At 41.5% G+C, this 25,344-nt stretch overlaps 1 protein-coding gene across 2 annotated transcripts in view; it reads right to left on the bottom strand.

Moving 5' to 3' along the window:
• The window catches only part of LOC126092134 (little elongation complex subunit 2-like), a 266,729-nt gene that overhangs the window by 26,916 nt on the left and 214,469 nt on the right, over positions 1-25,344 (bottom strand). For both annotated transcript variants that reach the window (XM_049907590.1, XM_049907591.1), the window contains one exon: positions 2,772-2,916. In XM_049907590.1, coding sequence (XP_049763547.1) covers positions 2,772-2,916 — 145 coding nt within the window. The remainder of the gene's footprint in view (positions 1-2,771; positions 2,917-25,344) is intronic.

Raw genomic sequence — 25,344 nt, 5'->3', positions numbered from 1 at the left:
AGTTTAAATGTGATTTTACAAGAACTAAAATGCATAGAGGAACAGAGCAATCATTTTCAACATATGTTGTAGTTTTAAAAAATTCTTTCTGCTTTTAACTAAAATTGTTGTTCTATGAATGAATGTGTATTGTTCACATTTTTATCTTGGAGATCCTACAAAAGCAATTGAGTGAAAGTAAAATAAAAATGCAAGGCGACAAAAACTGAAGAATAGTGATACACACACACACACACACACACACACACACACACACACACCAGTAAGCCGAAACATTATGACTACCTGCTTAATAAATGTTGGTTCACCTTTAGAACGCAGTACAGCAGCGACTGTGCCTGACACAGATTTGGCAAATTGTTTATAGGTGTCCAGAGGTACGTGGCACCAAAATTCTCAAATTATGAGTTGGTGCTTTGTGGGTGTAGCATTGGCATCTGATAGTGCCCCAAATGTGTTTACTGGGTTCCGGTCAGGCGAATTTGGTGGCTGAGACATCAACCCCAGTTTGCTGTCATGCCTCAAACCACTATAGCACAATTATGGCCTCATGATAATGAAAGTTATCCTGCTGGCAGATGCCATTGCCATCAAGGAGACTTCATGCGGGTGGTCGGTAATAATGTTCGTGAATTCACAGCTATCATGACCCCTTCAATCACTGCCACAGGAGCCATTGAAGCCCATGTGAATGTCCCCTGTAGCATAATGCTTGCCCCAAAAGCCTGCTTCTACGGTATAGTGCATGTTTCGAGCGGCCATTCACCTGGATGATAAGGTATCCAGACCTGACCACTGATGTGTGTAATTTTCCACTGATCTACAGTCCAATCTTGATCTTGTGGCTACTGGTGTAGTAACGGACAATGTCATTGGGCCTACACAGAAGCATATAGGGATGGTCTGCGGTGGAGTTCCATGTTCAACAATATGAGCTGAACAGTGTGCTCCAAAGAGTTGTGCCATCACCAGCACTGTATTCTGTCATCATATCGGCCACCTGTCTTGCTTTACTGAATGGGTAAGTCTCTGACCAAGTTAGGTGATGAGTCATTGATGTCCAACACTGTAGTCAACTTGTGGTTTCACCAACCTCAACCACTTTCCATGGATGCTTACAACAGTAGCCCACGAAGCTTCTCCTTTTCTGAGATGCTCATTCCGAGATACTGGGCCATAACAATAGCCCTTTCTTTAAAAAAATTGTTTATTTCAATGGATTTCCCCATATGTACTTTGTGTCATCACTAGAATGAGTCCCCATTTGTCTCTGCTTTCCTTATTATGTAAAGTGCCCACAATGCCACCAGGCGGGGCTTAATATTATTGTCGGCAGCGGCCATAATGTTTTAGCTTATCAGCGTACTTCTATCACACAAATAGTGTTTTAAAATTGTGAGCTGGAGTCTCACAAATTGAGGTGTCTTTTTCTATTCGATAGGAATAATTTTTATCATTTCTGTTCCTTTCATTCCCTCATAAGTACTTAATATTCTACAGAGACAAAGCGATAATTATCAACACAACCTCAGTTAAGTACCAAAAATCAGCAGCTCTTATGTTCTTAGAAGAGCACTTTCATAATTCACCTTGTGCGATTCAAGTAAATACACAGAAGACACCAGTGATGACAAGGCTGGATTGCTACCAAGCTCCACACAGTCATAAGTTGGCTATTTCCTTATTGAACTATCCCAAATGTACACAACCTGCATGTTAACACTCATGTTATATAACATTCACTACAACAACAAATTATTGACCACTATTGCCATTCCTAGCTCTTTATTTTAAATATTATTTGTAATTCATCAAACTACAGCACATTTTGTAGTAGTTATAGTGTATGGTAAAAAAATGCAGAACATGAATTTAAAACACTAAGAAGCTGATATGAGTAATGTGTCAGCTGTGCTACCAAAGGAGTTTCTCAAAGAACTTGGGTTAACTGATCCCAAAATTATTAGATTTGATTAGATTTACTTTCATTCCAATTGATCCGTAGTGAGGAGGTCCTCCAGGATGTAGAACATGCCAGAAAACAATAATACATGACAAATATTTGCAACTAAAACAAATACGCCAATGCACCTTCCACACGTCCCAAGTGGAATGATCATCCTTTAAAGAAAGAGAAAAATGAACACTATCTGAAAGGATCATTTTACAATTTTACGATCATTTTACAATTTTACAACACCCATTTACTAAGATTGCATTAATGCACTGAATTAAAAAAAATGTTCTTTTTATTTATAAGGTAATAAACATTTAATAGAACTACTACAATGCTTATTTACAATAAACACATTACTGCACTGAAATGGTGTAGAAGTTAGATTTCCTTTACACACACACACACACACACACACACACACACACACACCAAAATCAGTTGGTTCTATTGAGTAAAAAGGCCACACAAACATGCTGAGAATTCTGTCTGCACAATGCACAGCATAGAAATGTTTCACATGAAATCATGGAATGTAACAATATTATGAAAGGGATAGTTACTGCTCACCATATAGCGAAGATGCTGAGTCACAGATGGGCACAACAAAAAGACTGTCAGAAATTGAGCTTCAGCCAACAACACCTTCATTGAAAATATACGACATGCACGCACACATTCACACAAACGCAACTTACGCACACATGACCACAGTCTCTGGCTGCTGAGGCCAGTCTGTGACTCAGCATCTCCTCTATATGGTGAGTAGCAAGTATCCTTTCCGCAATAGTGTGAGGTGTTTCAAGTGGTAACTCACCTCTAACCAAATTGCATTTATCCCTGAAATACAGGGAGATCCACTGCCTGCAGACCTCCGACATGGCTGGAAGTTCCATACCATACTCTGACTGATACTCAAGTTTTGATGCCAGACAGACAGGATGAACTTCACCATTAGCTATCTATAAGAAAGACTATATGTTTATTCACATATTGTTGAAAACACACTGGTACAAAAATCTGTATTGAATTTTCATCAACATACATAATGAAATATTCATACACATGGTGACCTTACAACTTACTGCAAAAACATATGACATATGATGTACCATAATATCATGTAATGATAACTGGATCATTTTAAATGTAACAAAACTAATGAGTTTCTACCGAAAAAAAAAAAAAAGAGAAACACATTGGTTATCAATTAGGATGAATGATGTAGACGTATGATGTATACTGGTGACTCACAATATCTTGTTGCAGACCATGCTCTGCAGCATGACAGTCGTTACCTTGGTGGCTGTCTCACCACAACTGCCATATGGATTCTTCCACAGACACCAGTTTCTCAGAACTCCGCAGGTAGAAACTGGCATTACAACATCTCTCTGGTTCTTGTCACCCACCTGGCCTTAATTTAAGTCAATCATTTTCTTTAATTTTCTTGTCTCATCATTTATTCTCACTAACTGTTCCTTTCTTCAGTGCCCCCACCCCCCTCCCACTTCTACCACATATACCACACTTAGCTTTCAGCTCTTATTAACTCTTGCATGGTGTTTTTCAGTAATCTCTGTCTTGCTTATTTCTCTATCTTCCACCTTTAAGGTTTCAGGTTTCAAAATCTCATCTGGTGCAGTTCCCAACAATCAGTCTTTTCATTTCATCCTATGTATTATGTCTTCCCTGACCCAGGGTTATAGGCATCTTTTCCAAACTCCGCCCATTTCTTAAACCTCACGAGCCCTTTTCCTTCATCCCTCTTCCTTCCCTTTCAACTCTTCTGCCAGAAGGAGCAGCAACTGGCTCCAAAAGCTTGCTGTAACCTTGATGTGTGTTTCTTCCTGGCATCGCTTGGTGCACAGATTTTTTTTTATCTGTCCAATTACACACAGTCTGCCAGAAAAATGTATTCATACTTTAAAGAGTGAAAAGTATTACTTATGTGTTTATTTTACATTTCATTATTGAGCATTCATCTTGTACAACCTTCAGTTTAGCACATGGTTACTTTAAATATTCAAGATGTTCACTGTTGACAGCTACACACATAACAGAACGAGGAACGGTCACCGCAACTATGTCAGTCAATGTTACAGTGGAGATTGCTGCACATGCCGCTGCAATCTCCTGGTGAAGTTCCTCCAGCGTGCGTGGCTATCTACATCTACATCTACATCTACATCCATACTCCGCAAGCCACCTGACGGTGTGTGGCGGAGGGTACCTTCAGTACCTCTATCGGTTCTCCCTTCTATTCCAGTCTCGTATTGTTCGTGGAAAGAAAGATTGTCGGTATGCCTCTGTGTGGGCTCTAATCTCCCTGATTTTATCCTCATGGTCTCTTCGCGAGATATACGTAGGAGGGAGCAATATACTGCTTGACTCTTCGGTGAAGGTATGTTCTCGAAAGTTCAATAAAAGCCCGTACCGAGCTACTGAGCGTCTTTCCTGCAGAGTCTTCCACTGGAGTTTATCTATCATCTCCGTAACGCTTTCGCGATTACTAAATGATCCTGTAACGAAGCGCGCTGCTCTCCGTTGGATCTTCTCTATCTCTTCTATCAACCCTATCTGGTACGGATCCCACACTGCTGAGCAGTATTCACGCAGTGGGCGAACAAGCGTACTGTAACCTACTTCTTTTGTTTTCGGATTGCATTTCCTTAGGATTCTTCCAATGAATCTCACTCTGGCATCTGCTTTACCGACGATCAACATTATATGATCATTCCATTTTAAATCACTCCTAATGCGTACTCCCAGATAATTTATGGTATTAACTGCTTCCAGTTGCTGACCTATTTTGTAGCTAAATGATAAAGGATCTATCTTTCTGGATATTCGCAGCACATTACACTTGTCTACATTGAGATTCAATTGCCATTCCCTGCACCATGCGTCAATTCGCTGCAGATCCTCCTGCATTTCAGTACAATTTCCCATTGTTACAACCTCTCGGTACACCACAGCATCATCTGCAAAAAGCCTCAGTGAACTTCCGACGTCATCCACCAGGTCATTTATGTATATTCTGAATAGCAACGGTCCTATGACACTCCCCTGCGGCACATCTGAAATCACTCTTACTTCGGAAGACTTCTCTCCATTGAGAATAACATGCTGCGTCCTGTTATCTAGGAACTCCTCAATCCAATCACACAATTGGTCTGATAGTCCATATGCTCTTACTTTGTTCATTAAATGTCGATAGACATTATCTTTCACAGTTCCCCGCAAGTAAAAGTCCACAAGTGTTAGAACTTGTGACTGTAGAGGGAACTCAATGGACCCTCTTTGTCCAATCCAGTGCCCCAGAAAGTTGTCATTCAGGAAAGCTCGTATGGCTAGGTGGTAGCGTGGTGGCCCCCAGTCCTGTCGGTAAAAGACCTCCAAAAAGCATGCATATACCTGGCAAAACTGATATGCATGACATTTCCAGGTAATATGCATGACATTTCCAGGTACAATTCTCCATTGACAATAGCATCAAAGAAAAAGGGTCCTCCTAATCTCCTAGATGATCGTCCATACCACACATGAACCCTGCTATTTTGACATCATTATCCACATAAACATGCGGATTATCCAGGGCCCAGTACACTGTGTTAAGCCGATTCACGGTTCCATTAAGTTTAAATTGTGTCTCGTCACTCTGCACTACCTTCATCACAAATCGATTGTCGTAAGTTACCATTTGTTGACACCATTCGAAAAATTTCATTTGGCGATCAGGATCATCATCATCATTAATCACGTGCAGTAATCGTGGAATGTAAACTTTCCACTTTGCAGCTTTCAGAATTCTTCATACACTTGTGCTGCAAAACTCCACTTTATGAGCACATTGCGTAGCAGACTTCTGTGGAGAATTAACAAACTTTTCCAACACGAGAGCCGATGAAGCAGGACTTGTAGTTGTACGTTGTCTTCCTGATCTTCCTATGTGAATATCACTAATTATTCCAGGCAATTCACACTTGTCAATGATAATTGTTAGGTGGGTTGGCAGTTCTGTTTCAAATTCCCGCCTCCACTGATGTTGCACTTCAACAGCATTACCAAACTTGAAAAACCACTTCACAATACATTTTCATTGCTGGAATGTTACGCGTGCTCCAGCCATCTTTTCTCGATACCGAGATGAAAGTAATAACATCTGTTGAACCGAAGACAACACACTCATAACTCAGATTGAACAACAATATTGATATCTTGATAGAGCCTGACAAAGAGTGTATACTTTTTCTGGCAGACTGTATTATAGAAACACATATATTGTCACAGAACTACCAAGAAGTGATATTGGCGCAACATCCAACCGCCCTCTACCATGAGTCTTTCAATAGCCAGAATTTTTTTAACTCAAAAAAATTTAGATTTCATTCTGGGAAATGAATATTATACACTACCACTTTTATTGGCTGCTGGATTGATAAAAACCTAACTTTTAGTTACAAATGAATGACGTATCACCTTTATATCATGCATTGTTTGATAACAGCATACGTTTCATCTTACCCTGACTCCATAATCCCTGGTGTTTACAGATGGATGAAGAGATGCCATGAATTTAATTGAGCCAAAAGAGCAGTTAGTTCTTTCCACAAAACAAACTGCATGTACTTTTGACTGTAGCAAATTCACACATTTGTCAATGCATTATGCCCCCCCCCCCTCTCAATGAACCATGGACCTTGCCGTGGTGGGGAGGCTTGCGTGCCTCAGCGATACAGATAGCCGTACCGCAGGTGCAACCACAACAGTGGGGTATCTGTTGAGAGGCCAGACAAACGTGTGGTTCCTGAAGAGGGGCAGCAGCCTTTACAGTAGTTGCAAGGGCAACAGTCTGGATGATGACTGATCTGGCCTTGTAACAATAACCAAAACGGCCTTGCTGTGCTGATACTGCGAACGGCTGAAAGCAAAGGGAAACTACGGCCGTAATTTTTCCCGAGGGCATGCAATTTTACTGTATGATTAAGTGATGATGGCGTCCTCTTGGGTAAAATATTCTGGAGGTAAAATAGTCCCCCATTCGGATCTCCGGGCGGGGACTACTCAAGAGGATGTCGTTATCAGGAGAAAGAAAACAGGCGTACTACGGATCGGAGTGTGGAATGTCAGATCACTTAATCGGGCAGGTAGGTTAGAAAATTTAAAAAGGGAAATGGATAGGTTAAAGTTAGATATAGTGGGAATTAGTGAAGTTCGGTGGCAGGAGGAACAATACTTCTGGTCAGTTGACTACAGGGTTATAAACACAAAATCAAATAGGGGTAATGCAGGAGTAGGTTTTAATAATGAATAGGAAAATAGGAATGTGGGTAAGCTACTACAAACCGCATAGTGAACGCATTATTGTGGCCAAGATAGATACGAAGCCCACACCTACTACAGTAGTACCAGTTTATATGCCAACTAGTACTGCAGATGACGAAGAAATTGAAGAAATGTATGATGAAATAAAAGAAATTATTCAGATAGTGAAGGGTGACGAAAATTTAATAGTCATGGGTGACTGGAATTCGGTAGTAGGAAAAGGGAGAGAAGGAAACGTAGTAGGTGAATATGGATTGGGGCTAAGAAATGAAAGTGGAAGCCGCCTGGTAGAACTTTGCACAGAGCATAACTTAAATCATAGCTAACACTTGGTTTAAGAATCATGAAAGAAGGTTGTATACATGGAAGAACCCTGGAGATACTAAAAGGTATCAGATAGATTATATAATGGTAAGACAGAGATTTAGGAACCAGGTTTTAAATTGTAAGACATTTCCAGGGGCAGATGTGGACTCTGACCACAATCTATTGGTTATGACCTGTAGATTAAAACTGAAGAAACTGCAAAAAGGTGGGAATTTAAGGAGATGGGACCTGGATAAACTGAAAGAACCAGAGGTTGTACAGAGTTTCAGGGAGATCATAAGGGAACAATTGACAGGAATGGGGGAAAGAAATACAGTAGAAGAAGAATGGGTAGCTCTGAGGGATGAAGTAGTGAAGGCAGCAGAGGATCAAGAAGGTAAAAAGACGAGGGCTAATAGAAATCCTTGGGTAACAGAAGAAATATTGAATTTAATTGATGATAGGAGAAAATATAAAAATGCAGTAAATGAAGCAGGCAAAAAGGAATACAAACGTCTCAAAAATGAGATCGACAGGAAGTGCAGAACGGCTAAGCAGGGATGGTTAGACGACAAAAGTAAGGCTGTAGAGGCTTATTATCTCACTAGGGTAAGATAGATACTGCCTACAGGAAAATTAAAGAGACCTTTGGAGAAAAGAGAACCACTTGTATGAATATCAAGAGCTCAGATGTAAATCCAGTTCTAAGCAAAGAAAGGAAAGCAGAAATGTGGAAGGAGTATATAGAGGGTCTATACAAAGGCGATGTACTTGAGGCCAATACTAATGGAAATGGAAGAGGATGTAGATCAAGATGAAATGGGAGTACGATACTGCATGACGAGTTTGACAGAGCACTGAAAGACCTGAGTCGAAACAAGGCCCCAGGAGTAGACAACATTCCATTAGAACTACTGACAGCCTTGGGAGAGCCAGTCCTGACAAAACTCTAGCATCTGGTGCGCTCTCTGTAGATTAGTTCAGACGTTCTTTGCACAACAGTTTTTAGCATGGATAGGGACTGCAATTGCTGTGTTCGGATGCAGGCTGAGTTGGCATCCCTTCGCTCCCAGCTTCAGGCAGTGTTGACTTCAGGCACACAGCTTGAGGCTGTTGCCAATGGGCATCACTGTGGGGGTTCGGATGGGCATTTGTCGGGGACGGCCAGCTCGTCCCACGCATCCCCCGATCGGACTACGACTGTGGTTGCCCGGGATACTGCCCGCATTGAGGCTGATCCCTCACCTGTGTAGAGTGGGAGGTCATCTCAAGGTGTGGCAGGGGGCGAAAGACATTCTGGAGGGCTGAACGGAAGGCCTCTCCAGTTTGTCTGACGAACCGGTTTCAGGCTCTGTCTCAGGCTGATACTGATCTTCGGCCGGACATGGCTGCTTGTCCTGTTCCAGAGGTCGCCCCTCAGTCTGCAAGATCCGGGCGGTCGCAGAGGGTCGGCTTACTGGTAGTTGGGAGCTCCAACGTCAGGCGCGTAATGGGGCCCCTTAGGGATATGGCAGCAAGAGAGGGGAAGAAAACCAATGTGCACTCCGTGTGCATACCGGGGGGAGTCATTCTAGATGTGGAAAGGGTCCTTCCGGATGCCATGAAGGGTACAGGCTGCACCCATCTGCAGGTGGTCGCTCATGTCGGCACCAATGATGTGTGTCACTATGGATCGGAGGAAATCCTCTCTGGCTTCCGGTTGTCTGATTTGGTGAAGACTGCCAGTCTCGCTAGCGGGATGAAAGCAGAGCTCACCATCTGCAGCATCGTCAACAGGACTGACTGCGGACCTTTGGTACAGAGCCGAGTGGAGGGTCTGAATCAGAGGCTGAGGTGGTTCTGCGACCGTGTGGGCTGCAGATTCCTAGACTTGCGCCATAGGGTGGTGGGGTTTCGGGTTCCGCTGGATAGGTCAGGAGTCCACTAAACGCAACAAGCGGCTACATGGGTAGCAGGGGTTGTGTGGCGTGGGCTGGGCCGTTTTTTAGGTTAGATGGCCTTGGGCAAGTACAGAAAGGGCAACAGCCTCAACGGGTGCGGGGCAAAGTCAGGACATGCGGGGACCAAGCAGCAATCGGTATTGTAATTGTAAACTGTCGAAGCTGCGTTGGTAAAGTACCGGAACTTCAAGTGCTGATAGAAAGCACCAAAGCTGGAATTGTTATAGGTACAGAAAGCTGGCTGAAGCTAGAGATAAATTCTGCCGAAATTTTTACAAAGGTACAGACGGTGTTTAGAAAGGATAGATTGCATGCAACCGGTGGTGGAGTGTTCGTCGCTGTTAGTAGTAGTTTATCCTGTAGTGAAGTAGAAGTGGATAGTTCCTGTGAATTATTACGGGTGGAGGTTACACTCAACAACCGAGCTAGGTTAATAATTGGTTCCTTTTACCGACCTCCCGACTCAGCAGCATTAGTGGCAGAACAACTGAGAGAAAATTTGGAATACATTTCACATAAATTGTTATAGTCTTAGGTGGATATTTCAATTTACCAGATATAGACTGGGACACTCAGATGTTTAGGACGGGTGATAGGGACAGAGCACTGAGTGACATTATACTGAGTGCACTATCCGAAAATTACCTCGAGCAATTAAACAGAGAATCGACTCGTGGATATAACATCTTGGACCTACTGATAACAAACAGACCTGAACTTTTCGACTCTGTATGTGCAGAACAGGGAATCAGTGATCATAAGGCCGTTGCAGCAGCCCTGAATATGGAAGTTAATAGGAATATAAAAAAAGGGAGGAAGGTTTATCTATTTAGCAAGAGTAATAGAAGGCAGATTTGACACTACCTAACAGATCAAAATGAAAATTTCTGTTCCGACACTTACAATGTTGAGTGTTTATGGAAAAAGTTCAAGGCAATCGTAACATGCGTTTTAGACAGGTATGTGCCGAGTAAAACTGTGAGGGACGGGAAAAACCCACCGTGGTACAACAACAAAGTTAGGAAACTACTCCGAAAGCAAAGAGAGCTTCACTCCAAGTTTAAACGCAGCCAAAACCTCTCAGACAAACAGAAGCTAAACGATGTCAAAGTTAGTGAAAGGAGGGCTATGCGTGAAGCGTTCAGTGAATTCGAAAGTAAAATTCTATGTACCGACTTGACAGAAAATCCTAGGAAGTTCTGGTCTTACGTTAAATCAGTAAGTGGCTCGAAACAGCATATCCAGACACTCCGGGATGATGAAGGCATTGAAACAGAGGATGACACGCATAAAGCTGAAATACTAAACACCTTTTTCCAAAGCTGTTTCACAGAGGAAGACCGCACTGCAGTTCCTTCTCTAAATCCTCGCACAAACAAAAAAATGGCTGACATCGAAATAAGTGTCCAAGGAATAGAAAAGCAACTGGAATCACTCAACAGAGGAAAATCCACCAGACCTGATGGGATACCAATTCGATTCTACACAGAGTACGCGAAAGAACTTGCCCCCCTTCTAACAGCCGTGTAGCGCAAGTCTCTAGAGGAACGGAAGGTTCCAAATGATTGGAAAAGAGCACAGGTAGTCCCAGTCTTCAAGAAGGGTCGTCGAGCAGATGCGCAAAACTATAGACCTATATCTCTGACGTCGGTCTGTTGTAGAATTTTAGAACATGTTTTTTGCTCGCGTATCATGTCGTTTCTGGAAGCCCAGAATCTACTCTGTAGGAATCAACATGGATTCCGGAAACAGCGATCATGTGAGACCCAACTCGCTTTATTTGTTCATGAGACCCAGAAAATATTAGATACAGGCTCCCAGGTAGATGCTATTTTTCTTGACTTCCGGAAGGCGTTTGATACAGTTCCGCACTGTCGCCTGATAAACAAAGTAAGAGCCTACGGAATATCAGACCAGCTGTATGGCTGGATTGAAGAGTTTTTAGCAAACAGAACACAGCATGTTGTTATCAATGGAGAGACGTCTACAGACGTTAAAGTAACCTCTGGCGTGCCACAGGGGAGTGTTATGGGACCATTGCTTTTCACAATATATATAAATGACCTAGTAGATAGTGTCAGAAGTTCCATGCGGCTTTTCGTGGATGATGCTGTAGTATACAGAGAAGTTGCAACATTAGAAAATTGTAGCGAAATGCAGGAAGATCTGCACCGGATAGGCACTTGGTGCAGGGAGTGGCAACTGACCCTTAACATAGACAAATGTAATGTATTGCGAATACATAGAAAGAAGGATCTTTTATTGTATGATTATATGATAACGGAACAAACACTGGTAGCAGTTACTTCTGTAAAATATCTGGGAGTATGCGTGCGGAACGATTTGATGTGGAATGATCATATAAAATTAATTGTTGGTATGGCAGGTACCAGGTTGAGATTCATTGGGAGAGTCCTTAGAAAATGCAGTCCATCAACAAAGGAGGTGGCTTACAAAACACTCGTTCGACCTATACTTGAGTATTGCTCATCAGTGTGGGATCAGTACCAGATCGGGTTGACGGAGGAGATAGAGAAGATCCAAAGAAGAGCGGCGCGTTTCGTCACAGGGTTATTTGGTAACCGTGATAGCGTTACGGAGATGTTTAATAAACTCAAGTGGCAGACTCTGCAAGAGAGGCGCTCTGCATCGCGGTGTAGCTTGCTCGCCAGGTTTCGAGAGGGTGCGTTTCCGGATGAGGTATCGAATATATTGCTTCCCCCTACTTATACCTCCCGAGGAGATCACGAATGTAAAATTAGAGAGATTAGAGCGCGCACGGAGGCTTTCAGACAGTCATTCTTCCCACGAACCATACGCGACTGGAACAGGAAAGGGAGGTAATGACAGTGGCACGTAAAGTGCCCTCCGCCACACACCGTTGGGTGGCTTGCGGAGTATAAATGTAGATGAGCAAAATGTATGAGACAGGCGAAATACCCTCAGACTTCAAGAAGAATATAATAATTCCAATCCCAAAGAAAGCAGGTGTTGACAGATGTGGAAATTAGCGAACAATCAGTTTAATAAGTCATGGCTGCAAAATACTAATGTGAATTCTTTACAGACGAATGGAAAAAGTAGTAGAAGCCGACCTCTAGGAAGATCAGTTTGGATTCTGAAGAAATGTGGGAACACGTGAGGCAATACTGACCCTACGACTTATCTTAGAAGCTAGATTAAGAAAAGGCAAACCTACGTTTCCAGCATTTGTGGACTTGGAGAAAGCTTTTGACAATGTTGACTGGAATACTCTCTTTCAAATTCTGAAGGTGGCAGGGATAAATTACAGGGAGCGAAAGGCTATTTACAATTTGTACAGAAACCAGATGGCAGTTAGAAGAGTCGAGGGACATGAAAGGGAAGCAGTGGTTGGGAAGGGAGTGAGACAGGGTTGTAGCCTCTCCCCGATGTTATTCAATCTGTATATTGAGCAAGCAGTAAAGGAAACAAAAGAAAAATTCGGAGTAGATATTAAAATCCATGGAGAAGAAATAAAAAATTTGAGGTTCGCTGATGACGATGTAATTATGTCAGAGACAGCAAAGGACTTGGAAGAGCAGTTGAACGGAATGGACAGTGTCTTGAAGGGAGGATATAAGATGAGCATCAACAAAAGCAAAACGAGGATAATGGAATGTAGTCGAATGAAGTCGGGTGATGCTGAGGGAATTAGATTAGGAAATGAGACACTTAAAGTAGTAAAGGAGTTTTGCTATTTGGGGAGCAAAATAACTGATGATGGTCGAAGTAGAGAGGATATAAAATGTAGACTGGCAATGGCAAGGAAAGCGTTTCTGAAGAAGAGAAATTTGTTAACATCGAATATAGATTTAAGTGTCAGGAAGTCGTTTCTGAAAGTATTTGTATGGAGTGTAGCCATGTATCGAAGTGAAACATGGACGATAAATAGTTTGGACAAGAAGAGAATAGAAGCTTTTGAAATGTGGTGCTACAGAAGAATGCTGAAGATTAAATGGGTAGATCACATAACTAACGAGGAGGTACTGAATAGGATTGGGGAGAAGAGGAGTTTGTGGCACAACTTGACAAGAAGAAGGGATCGGTTGGTAGGACATGTTCTGAGGCATCAAGGGATCACCAATTTAGTATTGGAGGGCAGCATGGAGGGTAAAAATCGTAGAGGGAGACCAAGAGATGAATACACTAAACAGATTCAGAAGGATGTAGGCTGCAGTACGTATTGGGAGATGAAGAAGCTTGCACATGATAGAGTAGCATGGACTGAAGACCACAACAACAACAACAGTTTTCATATTTACTTGGCTATTGACTTTTTAGGGTTTTTGGATTGCTTTCAACAAAAGTTTTCCTCTGACTTACATTTTTTTATATTTTTAAGCATGTTTACAAGTCATGTGAGATGACATCTTTCATTATTTTGTAATTTCAATACTGATTCTCACTTACATCGTAGCGAATATTTATATTGTGTCACTCTGGATCCTCGTAATCCTCCATGTGCTCTTCACAGTGACATCCAAATCAATGTCCTTGCCAAATGCATTCCCACATTATACTAACTTATACCTTTACACAAAGGTAATTCATAACAACCATGCACATGAGCCTACAATGATGGGGTGACAACACAGGCAAAACAAATACTGCACCACAACTAACACATTGTTGTGGGCTCAACTATCATTTATGTGTTATTTTTCTAGATTTTTCATGTCAAAAACTTCAAATAATCAACTGCAAATGGAGCTCAATTATGGTTAATAGTCGTTCTGTAAAGAAATGGTAGTTAATCTAAATCAATGGAAAGACCAAATGTCAGAAAATTAACACATCAGCTAATCAACAGTGAATCAAGATGAACTACAGTTTGGCTGCGATAAGTTGGCCCTTTCTTCTGTGCTGCCAACAACAGAGAAAATCAGCTCTAATCTGAAGCTATTCATTTCTATCCAACCATTGCCAATATTTCCACTATTTCCACATGTGTCACTTCTGCTTTAAATGTAAGAAAAAAATTGGAATAATGGTGCCAGCACTGCAGGAAGGAGTTGGTGCTACCTTCCTCTCACTTTCCCTCCCGCCACAGAAATCCTAATGTAGAGGCACGACATACCTCTTGCTATTCCCAACAGGAACCGTGCTAAGCATGTTCTCATCAGTGAATAACACTCAAGAACCAAAAACTATAAAACAAGTTGTTGTATAGGACAGCACAAACATGGTAAAGGTTTATTATTTTATATGCACGTGGAGAACTATGCTAAGGGATGTGCTGTGTTTCCAAGATGGGATGGCAATACAGTAACTTCACATGATTAAATATCTGTTTGTATGCGAATATATAAGCTTCTTGCTTCAACAGCCTTCACTGGAGAAGCACGATATCCTCCTATTAAAAGTATATAAAGCTGACGACAGTTATGAGGAAATTCAAACAAATGAAGTATTAACTGAACTGTCATTCTGAATGCATATTTTAGTGTATAAATTTCTCTGTGGTGTTTTTGAGATCAATATCTCTTACGTTTATTTTGTAAGTGTATCCAACCATTGCCAATATTTCCATATGTGTCACTTCCTCTCACTTTCCCTCCCGCCACAGTGTGTGTGTGTGTGTGTGTGTGTGTGTGTGTGTGTGTGTGTGTGCGTGAGAGAGAGAGAGAGAGAGAGAGAGAGAGAGAGAGAGAGAGAGAGAGTTCAGCATAATTATTCACGAAAAGTAGAAGTTGCTGTACCACAGTCCCTTCCACCAGGAAGAGGGCATTGAGACCCTGACAAAATGCACACACAACTAACCTGTACACACTGATGTCTTCAATGATACTGTAGCATGTGCATCCCTTCACTAATATTCAAATATAAAGAGCAAAATCTGCTACCGAACAACTGCTTTCCTGAGTACGGTACTAAAGGAACAAGAGTTTAACAAACTGATGCATAAAGTATAGTGCAGGTAAACAAAAGTTTCCATATCTGCTATTGGGACAAAAAAAACGACTTGCACTACCTACACTTACTTTTTAAGATGGATTATATTTCCAAATTTGAAATTCATTATGTGAAAGGAATGGAAAGTCAAGTGCCAGATCCATTATCTTGTTTCGAGCAGAAGATGAATGAATAAGCAAGTATGGTCAAGAAAGTCAGTTTCAAATGAAGTTTCTATAGTAAGAGGTTCGCAATTGTGGTGTGCAGGATTTAGTGCATCTTATAATAAAACAAAAACTGTGATACTGCCAAATTACTAGCATCAACAGCTAGAATGGTCAGCCAGTTACAGCATGATGGAGTTTCGTATTGGAAGACTAAATCATAAAGGCAACTATATCTGGGTCAGAACAACTAAGTGAATGACAGCTAGTTGTTTACAAGACAGCTCACATAGCAACAACCAATTGGAGATTAATCTTGGTCGTGCCTTCTGTTATGTTCTCAGTTGTCATATCCCTCTGCCAGTGGGATAGTAAACATTTCTACCTACCACACACTTTGGTATCGCGGTTAACAGGAAAATTTTCTAACCACATACCAATTCTATAGTAATCATGATTCATAAAGTCGAGAAGAATTCTACTTTATAAAATGTATAAAGGAGAGTTAGAGCAAGCTAAAGCTTAAAATAATAATTATTTATCAAATACTTTTATCAAAATTTTATGAAAACCCAATGAAGATGTTCTTGAAACCCTTACTGCCTACCACCCACTGTGCAAGTCGGAGCACCCACTAACATGTGAGACCAAGTTGACTACCACTGCTCTGCCACATCAGGTGCCAGTTGCCATAGTCAGCTGCAAACAATGCTTGTGGCTGGTAATATAATAATTTTGGTTTGTTCCCACTCTTTGCTTGTTCCACTTTGTGCTATGATTATTCTATATAACAGAATAACCTAAACGAGTCGTGAGTATAGTGATAAGGGCATTTTCATCCTGCTAACGGAACTCGATACTTGACAATAACTGGGAACACATACGAGCATACCCAGAAAAGAAATGGACAGCTGTTGTTGCAGCAGCCATTTTGTGTATGCAGACAAAAATAACCAATAGCGTGGTCTACCTCCCTTGCTAGACTGTTAACAATCTTGTTATTTTGATTGAGGTGTATATGAACTAGAGGATATGTAGACCCTTTTAGGGAAAGGGAATGACTGGTTTGGAATGTATACTAATAATATGAGCAATGCGCCACAATAAAATTTAATTGCTTTAAAAATAGGTGTGTGCAGATTAAAACTGTGTTTAAGACTTGTGACACATTAAAAAGTGAACATGGACAATAAAACACTTACATATTAATTATATAGAGTAGCAGCGAGAGCCCTGTGTGGCTCAATGGTCTCCGATTTCTATGGTCCACTATCCAACATTAGAAGGTGGGGAAGAATGCATTCCAACAGTTATTGAACATTGGTCAAAACATCTTTGATTACAAAAAACCAAATTAACCATGGTGCATACTATCATCAGGTGTTTGAGAGTTTCGTATTTTTTCTTTTTTCCAATTTTTCAAAAAAAATCCCAAACATTTTTGTCAGTCAATGGTCTTGCACGTAAAACGGCTTTTTTAACAAGTTCTTGGCAAGTGAAAACATGAAATACATTGCTTTCTTGAAACACCAACCATAAGAAAATCCTGCAGGGTAAATAATGGTAAAACTAAGTAGTTACGTAAGACTTATTGGGAGCATCGGTTTAAGTAGTGGGCAAAACTGCTGCCTAAATGTGAAAGATTCTGAATAAATCACCACATATGAGCAAGGAAATGGCTGTTGTGAACTTTTTAAACAGCAGAATAATAGAATAGCCAGTGTCAGCAGGATGAGAATGAACATGCCTGGCTAAAATGACTATTCAAGAAATGCGAGTTCATAAGGCGTTTGAGAAAAGAAAGCGAAAATCTAAATAATGGATACATAACTGAGGACACAAATGTCCTATTGTTTAAGATTTTTGATAAAAAGCAGATCATTTCACCATCTGACTGCCTCCCACTCTCTCTCTCTCCCCCCCTATGTGTGTGTGTGTGTGGGGGGGGGGGGGGGGGGCAAATGCATACACTGACTTCTGTTTTATGCACTTGTCAGTCACCTGCTTATCCACTATTGGCTGTGTTGTGACAGCTTCAACTAATAATAAATTATAACTTTGTGTCAGTCATGTGGGCTTTAACTGATTTGCTGTGTTTTTTCACATCCAAACCCTCATCACCTGGTGGGAGATACCTCTTACGTAAAAGCTTGTAGTGTAAAGCATTGGTGATTGCTTGTAGCAGCATGAGATGTGGTCACTTGATGTACAATAACAAGCATATTGCCATTAAGATAGCACAACTTTGTTATCATCTACTACTACTACTACTACTACTACTACTACGTAATCAGGCCCAGTGGACCGCACGCATCTACAAGTTTTCTCCTCCACTGTATTCTGTCCATTGCTGCTATCCGCCATTTGTCCATATCTATTGGCACTTGGTTTAAATCTTCATGGAGTCCATCCATCCAATGCTTCTTGGGTCTCCCTGGCGGTCTCTTTCCTGTAGGTGTGAAATCCAGGAGCTTCCGAGGCCATCTGTGATCCTCCATCCGGGCCACATGGCCGGCCCACTGCATTCGTTTGGCTTTGACAGTTCCTGCTATGGTGGGCTGCTGGTATAGTTCCTCAAGCTCTTGGTTGTATCTGATCCTCCATTCCCCTGTATCTGCATCCAGAACTGGACCGAAGATCTTCCGAAGCACTTTTCTCTCAAAAACAAGGAGCTTATGGAAGTCCTGTTTCCGGATACTCCAAGTCTCACAGCCATATAGAACAACAGGCTGGATCAGGGTTTTGTACAGTCGAATCTTGAACTGTCTGGAGAGAGATTTGGACTGAAGTAGTTGTGCTAGGCTGTGGTAAGATTGGTTTCCTGCTTGTATTCTGGCATTGATCTCTGCTTCACATGACGAGTTTTCAGTGAAAAGTGCCCCTAGGTATTTGAATTCTTGCACTCTCTTGTAGGAATGGTCCCCAACCTGCAGTGATTGTAGATGATCAGCAGTCTGACAATGACCACGCTTCGTAACGAGGTACTCTGTCTTAGCTTCGTTTATGTTTAGCCCAAATTTGGTGGCAGCCTCCTTTAGTGCTTTGGTCACTTGCTCCAACTCCTCTTCCGACGTAGAGAGTAAACAGATGTCATCTGCATAGGCTAAGTATGCCAGTCTCTTTCCTTTGATTTCAATCCCTTCGTTCTCTTGGAAGGTCTCGCGTAAGATCTTCTCGAGGGCAAAGTTGAACAGGATAGGGGACAACCCGTCTCCTTGCCTGAGTCCTGTCACAATTTCAAACTCCTCAGTTACGCGATTTCCCATCTTCACCTTTGCACGTGTTTCGTTAGACAGATCTTTATCAGACTGATGAGTTTCTCTGCTATGCCAAACTCCCTTAAACAGTTGAGCAGGCTCTTGCGATGTATGCAATCATAGGCCTTCTTAAAATCAACGAATAAAATATGCAAATCTTTACCATATTCACCCAGTTTCTCAGTGAGCTGTCGGAGACTGAAGATGTGATCTACTGTTGACCGTCCTGGCCGGAAACCTCCCTGGTACTCCCCAATCACAGATTCTGCCACTGGCTGAATTCTATGTATGAGGCAATTGGACAGGATCTTATAGCAGACATTAAGCAGGGCGATTCCTCGATAATTGTCACATTTCAGTTTGTCGCCCTTCTTATGTGTTGGACAAATCAAAGCTGTTTTCCATTCTTCTCGTAGTTCTTCTTTGGTCCATATTGCCTGTATCAGTCGGTGTATTTTTTCTGCAAGTTTCTCTCCTCCTGCCAGGATCATTTCAGCCTTTATTCCATCTTTACCTGGACTCTTTATTCTGTTTAAGGTGTCTGATTCTGGTTTTTATCTCATCCAGGGTAGGTGGGGGATAGTCTGCATTGGCTGTAATTGGGTACTGGAAATCAAACTGCAGTTCGGGTTCATCACAATTTAGCAGCTGTCGAAAGTACTCTTTCCAACTCTCAGCTATGTCCCTATCGTTCGTCAGGATCTTATCATGGGAATCTTTTGACAAATTTCTGCTTGGCCTGGTGACCTTTGCAGAGATACTTCACCCTCAGAAACATTTCCCTCGTCTTTTGTGCTCTGAAGTCTGTTTCTGCTTCAGTGACGATATTCCTTATGTATTTCCTCTTTGCTCTTCTCAGAATTGCTTGTGTAGTCTTTCGAACCTCCTCAAATTGTGCTTTGGCCTGTGCCAGATTTGTCCCCTTCAGCCATTTGTTCCTGGCTTCCTTTCTCCTTTCCAGGGCATCTGCACATTCCTTTCCAAACCAGATCTTCTTGGCTCTGAGCACTATGGGACTTAACATCTGTGGTCATCAGTCCCAGATCATCTTGCCCACTGGGTTTCCCATGAGTGTTTCCTTTACTGTATCCCTAACTGAGCTCTGGATATTTCCCCACATTAGTTCGAGGTCCTGATTCGCATCCACTTCACTGAGTGCTTCAAAGCGGTTACTATGTTGCAACTGGTATCTGGTCTTCGTTGCCTCATCTTTCAGTTTCTCCACATGGTACCTTTCCAATCTTTTTAACTTAGGCCCCGTTCTTCCTTTACACTGTATGTTTAAACAGCCTCTGACCAGGAAATGATCACTCCCACCTTCGGCACCCCGCGTTGTCTTAACGTCTAACACCCATCTCTTGGCTCTGAGATCAATGGCAACATTGTCTATTTGATTTACAGTTCTCCTATCTGGTGATACCCAGGTTCCCTTATGTATGTTTTTCCGCTGGAAGTTTGTGCTGGAGATGAACAACCCTAATGATGTAGCGAAGATGATGAACCTAACTCCATTGTCATTGCTTAGGTTGTGTAGACTGTGCCTACCTGTTGTGTCTTGGAATATTTGTTCTTTCCCAACCTTTGCATTCATATCACCAAGGAGGATCCTCAGGTGTCCATTTGGTATAGCATCCATCACTGCCTCTAGCTGTGCATAGAACTCGTCTTTCACTTCACATTCGCTCTCCTCCGTGGAAGCATGACAGTTCACAAAAGTTGCCTTAATATGCTTTACTTCCAGTGTTAGAACAGATATTCTTGGGTTGACTGAAACGAATTCTGAAACATTAGTGGCCAACGTCTTATTGACGCAGAAACCAGTGCCTAACAGATGACCTCGTTCACAGGCTCCATACAGAATTGTACAGTTTTCAACATCAATGCTCCCAGCATCGTCCCACCAGATTTCTTGCAGTGCAACTAGGTCTAGTTTATACCTCTGAATTTCCTTGACCACACTGATTGCAGCTCCTGTCTTCTACAGACTCCTTACATTCCACGTTCCAAATCGTATACCATCTGGTACTCAAAAATTGTTAATTTTGAGTTACATATTTATACATGTTAAGAACTGTGTCCCTCATAACATAAAAACCCTGTACCTCAATACAAGCATGCTTAGCTCTTCTTTAGCGGAGTATAAAAAACTTGTATCTTGTAACATTCAAATCATAAGATATGAAACCTCACACATCAGAAGAATATTTGTGCTTGGAAATTTACAGCACTTTCTTCATTGTTGTGCCAATGCAATACTTACATTGAGTTTGTTGGCAATATATGTACAACATTCTTTGTAGAACTTAAGCAGTGTTATAGCATAGTAATTAATACACAATTAATTATTGTTATGTGTGTAGAAAATTAAACAGGCTATCCAAAAACTGTAAGTACACAAACAATGAAGTATTTTATTTTCTGTAAGAAAGAAAATTCTCCAACAGAAATAATGTTACTACATGAAAGCTTAACTTTCATTTTGCAGATACTTCTCTTTGTATGTAAATAGTAATATCATGCTACAGGTCTATAATAATTATACGTAATGGTCCTGAAGTGGGTAGTATATTAATTTTACAGCCAATCAGCAAATTTTCTGATGCTTTCTTTTGATACTGCAGAAAACTCAAATGCAGATACATAATTATGAATCAAGGGGAACTTGAGACAGAAGATAGCCCTACAATTATCTGACAGTTCCTCCTCAGAAGTTGCAAGTGTACAGCAAGCATTATTCTCATCAGTACACAAACCTTCGGTTTCTAATAACTTAAGAAGTGTGAATCTACAGCAGCAGAGGAAACTGAATGCCCAGAATTAGATGATCCAAATAATAATAATAATAATAATAATAATAATAATAATAATAATATGGCAATTTACAATCAGTTGCAGCTGCGGAAAACAAAGTGTATTAGATAATAAGAATCAAGGGAAAAGCTATCCTGTACATGTAAACATACCAAATAATGTGGAGCCAGAAGCATTGGATGAAGGAAAATGAAATAACAATGAAGTGTGCTACAAACAGCAAAGCAGGTCCTTCTGAATGAAAAAGGAATGCAGCTAAAATTTCTAGAATGAAAGGCAAAGAATCTAAATGTACTGTGGATAATAAAAAAGGAGAATAAATAGAACAAACAAGAGAACCTCGGAAAATGGGGCCATGACGCCCACTGAAATTCTGTTGCAAATCAAGGAACAAGAGAATGCATTCTTCAACATCTGAGGAGAAATGTAGTAAAATATTTCATACCTCTGGGGAAATATGACTGAATTTTTTGACAGGGGAGGCTTTGGAGAACATTTACAGAGGTGGTATGTCAGCACTGGATGGTGGACCAGGCTGAACCTTTGGAGGAGCAGGAATCTCCACAACATCAGCTTTTTCTGACGTTCTGGGAGCAGGTACGGGCTTCAAAGTAACTGCAGTACCACACGTGCATTGACAAAAGCAGGTACTTGTTGACTGATATGGAGGAGGGAACCAGATAGCATGGTCTTCAGTCACATTGGATTAGGGACAGATGGGGAAGGAAGTCGGCTGTGCCCTTTCAAAGGAACCACCCCAGCATTTGCCTGAAGTGATTTAGGGAAATCACAGAAAACCTACACCAGGACGGCCGGACATGGGTTTGAACCATCGTCCTCCCGAATGCGAGTCCAGTGTGCTAAACAACGCACTACCTTGCTCGGTAAAGCAGGTACCAGTGCTGACACTAACAACATCCATTTGTGTAGCAGCATCGCGGTATACTGAACTGACTGTTTAAAAGACAGAAGCAAAAGGGGTGGCAAATGTGGACGAAGGGGGGAGGGGATGGGGGCCTGCACACTCTTACGAATCATCTTCACCTCACCTAAGTTATTTTAATCTCCTGTATCTTCGTTCCTTCAAGAAAGACAGTGGAGTCCCTACCCAGATACGGTGATCCCCAGAGCAATACACTCTTCAGAGGAGATGAACAACCGACATCTTCCTGGGCAGCCTTACCACATTTGCTCCAAGTGGCTTCGTTCTCCTTTACAACCAAGAGTAATGTGCAAAAATTGCTGGTGTTTAAAACGGCACACTTGGTTAGTGACACATGGCTGCACGCTGAAGCAGAGGAAATCTGTGTTGACATGCTCTGGAAGTTTCAGGCTGTTGAAAGTCAATATAATGGAGTCTGATTTGATCATATCGCCATTCACTCTTTTCATGATATTCTGCATGTCAACAATTCCCTCTTGGACCTGCTCAATATTCAGTTACTCTTTGAGAATGTCCACCAGATCCCCGCTTCTCACAACACCTTTGCTGTAATTCAACTTGGTGTGAGCTCAGTTCCAATGGCATATTACCCAAGGCATTTCATTTTTAGCTGGTTCATTACCTGTTGGGAACTAGAAGTTTTGACTAACAGTGTCCCAATGAGCAACTGCTTAACCTATATGTACATGTAATGCCCTCTAAACCCTTTTGAATGTAAAATGGGAAGCCTTTCTCAAAGATTCTGTATCTACTTTTAACTATCAAAAATACATTCTGATCTGCAGCAAGCAGTCTGCTTCTAACTACTGAATAATAGGTCACGCAGGATATGGTGGCCAATGTGCAGTGACCAATTTTCATACAAAGAGCTGGGCGAGTTCATTCGTTTGTTCAGAAGGCGACGCCAACAAGCGTTTCCCACCTTTTGGCTGATCGGCGATGACAGAATCAAAGCATATGCCCCGCTATCTTTCTCAAACGATTTTACAGGAACTATTTATTCAGTGATAAAATTTCATTTTCCCTTTACTTGAAGCTTTGTATGTCAGGTTCATTATGATGTGCCCATCATTTCGTTAATGGTCATACTTATTGTGATATTTACATGGTAGTAAGATACTATGCAACATTCAAAAAAGTTTGCAATGAAAAACAGGGGTCGCTATGATTTTGCATCTGGTGTATATTGCATAATGTGTTGCTGCGTATGAAATGTACCTAACATACTGAATTTTTCTTCAGACTTGGTTGGTGGTCTCTACCTTTCATCAACTTTGAAAAAATTGATCTGATATAGTGCAATCATTTGTGATTGCACAACGACTGCAATAAAGCCAGAGTGAAATATCCACAACATTCCTCATATTTCATAAACGGTTTTTGTGATGCTGAAATGAGGTTTTGGCAAATGGTGGCACACAAAAAAACTTCATTATCTACCATGTTATTCCATTAACTACAGACTTTTCCTATGAAAGAATGTCATTTTTAAGGGCTGTTGATAGCTGGTGAAACGACAAACGCTATGGTTTTTTGGGACAACATAAGTGAAATCATTACACATTTATTTTGTACCGAGGATGTGCTTTTTCATAAGATACTGACCTTACTTTTCCTCAGTTCCTCACTTAATAAACCACTGTTACAGAATTCTCTCATAATTGTGTCTGCACTACATGTTAGTGAGGTGAGATTGTGTAAATTCCATTGAGTTTTGGCAAAAGAAGCACATTTTAACATGGTAGCAAGGGAAATGTGTAGGTTTTACTCAAAATTCCCCATTCCTGACTCTTCTCTTAAAGTTACAAATGGCTGACAAACCAGGTGAAAACAAATTGCTGCATTCCTCATGGAAATCTTTTTAGTTGCCAACCAAAGAAGAGGTGACAGATAATTTTGAATGGTCACCATGCAATGGTGGGCATGGGGGACCTGCTTAATATTTACCAAAAATGCGAGTGCAGGATTCAGTTTAGAACGGAATTTCCCCTACAGCACTCAGGGCAACCCTCCACCACTCTCACTGTCCCCACACTTTCCCAGCTGACTGTGCGTCTGACCAGTGGTCCACGCATTCCACTAGCAGGAGAAGAAAATTTCAAGGGGTTAATCTCAGCCCCATAAGCAGCTAGGGAAATTTGGATTGATGCAGACAGAGCACCGCCTGCCTTATACAACAGAGGTGTAGCATTTTCCCCAGAGGTTGCCCGCTAATGACTGTTCTGCCTCAACTGTCACGCATCCCATCGTCAGGCAGCATACTTTCAGATTGAGGTTTTTTTTAAAAAAGGATTTTACCAGCTTTGCGATGTGGGCAGTCCAGCCTAGTTCCCCGTTCCGTCTGCCACATAATGTTCCACTGCTGAATCATGGGGTCACTAAAGCATGCCCAGAGCTTACGGTGACAGAGAACTGGTGGCACTACCAGTCTCCAGCTCAGGAGCACTGGGGTCACCAAGCCCGTACCCAGAAAATTAATGCTGAGCCCCTGAGCGCCAAAGAAAGATGAATTGGATCTCTGTTTCTCTTATGAGTTACATAATATTTATGAGTGTCAGTAAAATCCTTACCAGAAGTAGAAAGAGGGCAATATAGAAGAAATCAGGTGATAAAAAGGCAGCTGAAGCTGCAAGATATTGTGTATTTACTATGGGTGTAAAGGTAGCGCAGTTAGTGCATGCAACCCAGACCAGTTAGCTTCATTTTAAACAGAAGCTGGAATGTCAAT

This window comes from Schistocerca cancellata, chromosome 7, assembly GCF_023864275.1.
Source record: "Schistocerca cancellata isolate TAMUIC-IGC-003103 chromosome 7, iqSchCanc2.1, whole genome shotgun sequence".
Lineage (NCBI taxonomy): Eukaryota > Metazoa > Arthropoda > Insecta > Orthoptera > Acrididae > Schistocerca > Schistocerca cancellata.
Note: the sequence above shows the minus strand (reverse complement) of the source record. Positions and strands in the feature narration are given on the sequence as shown.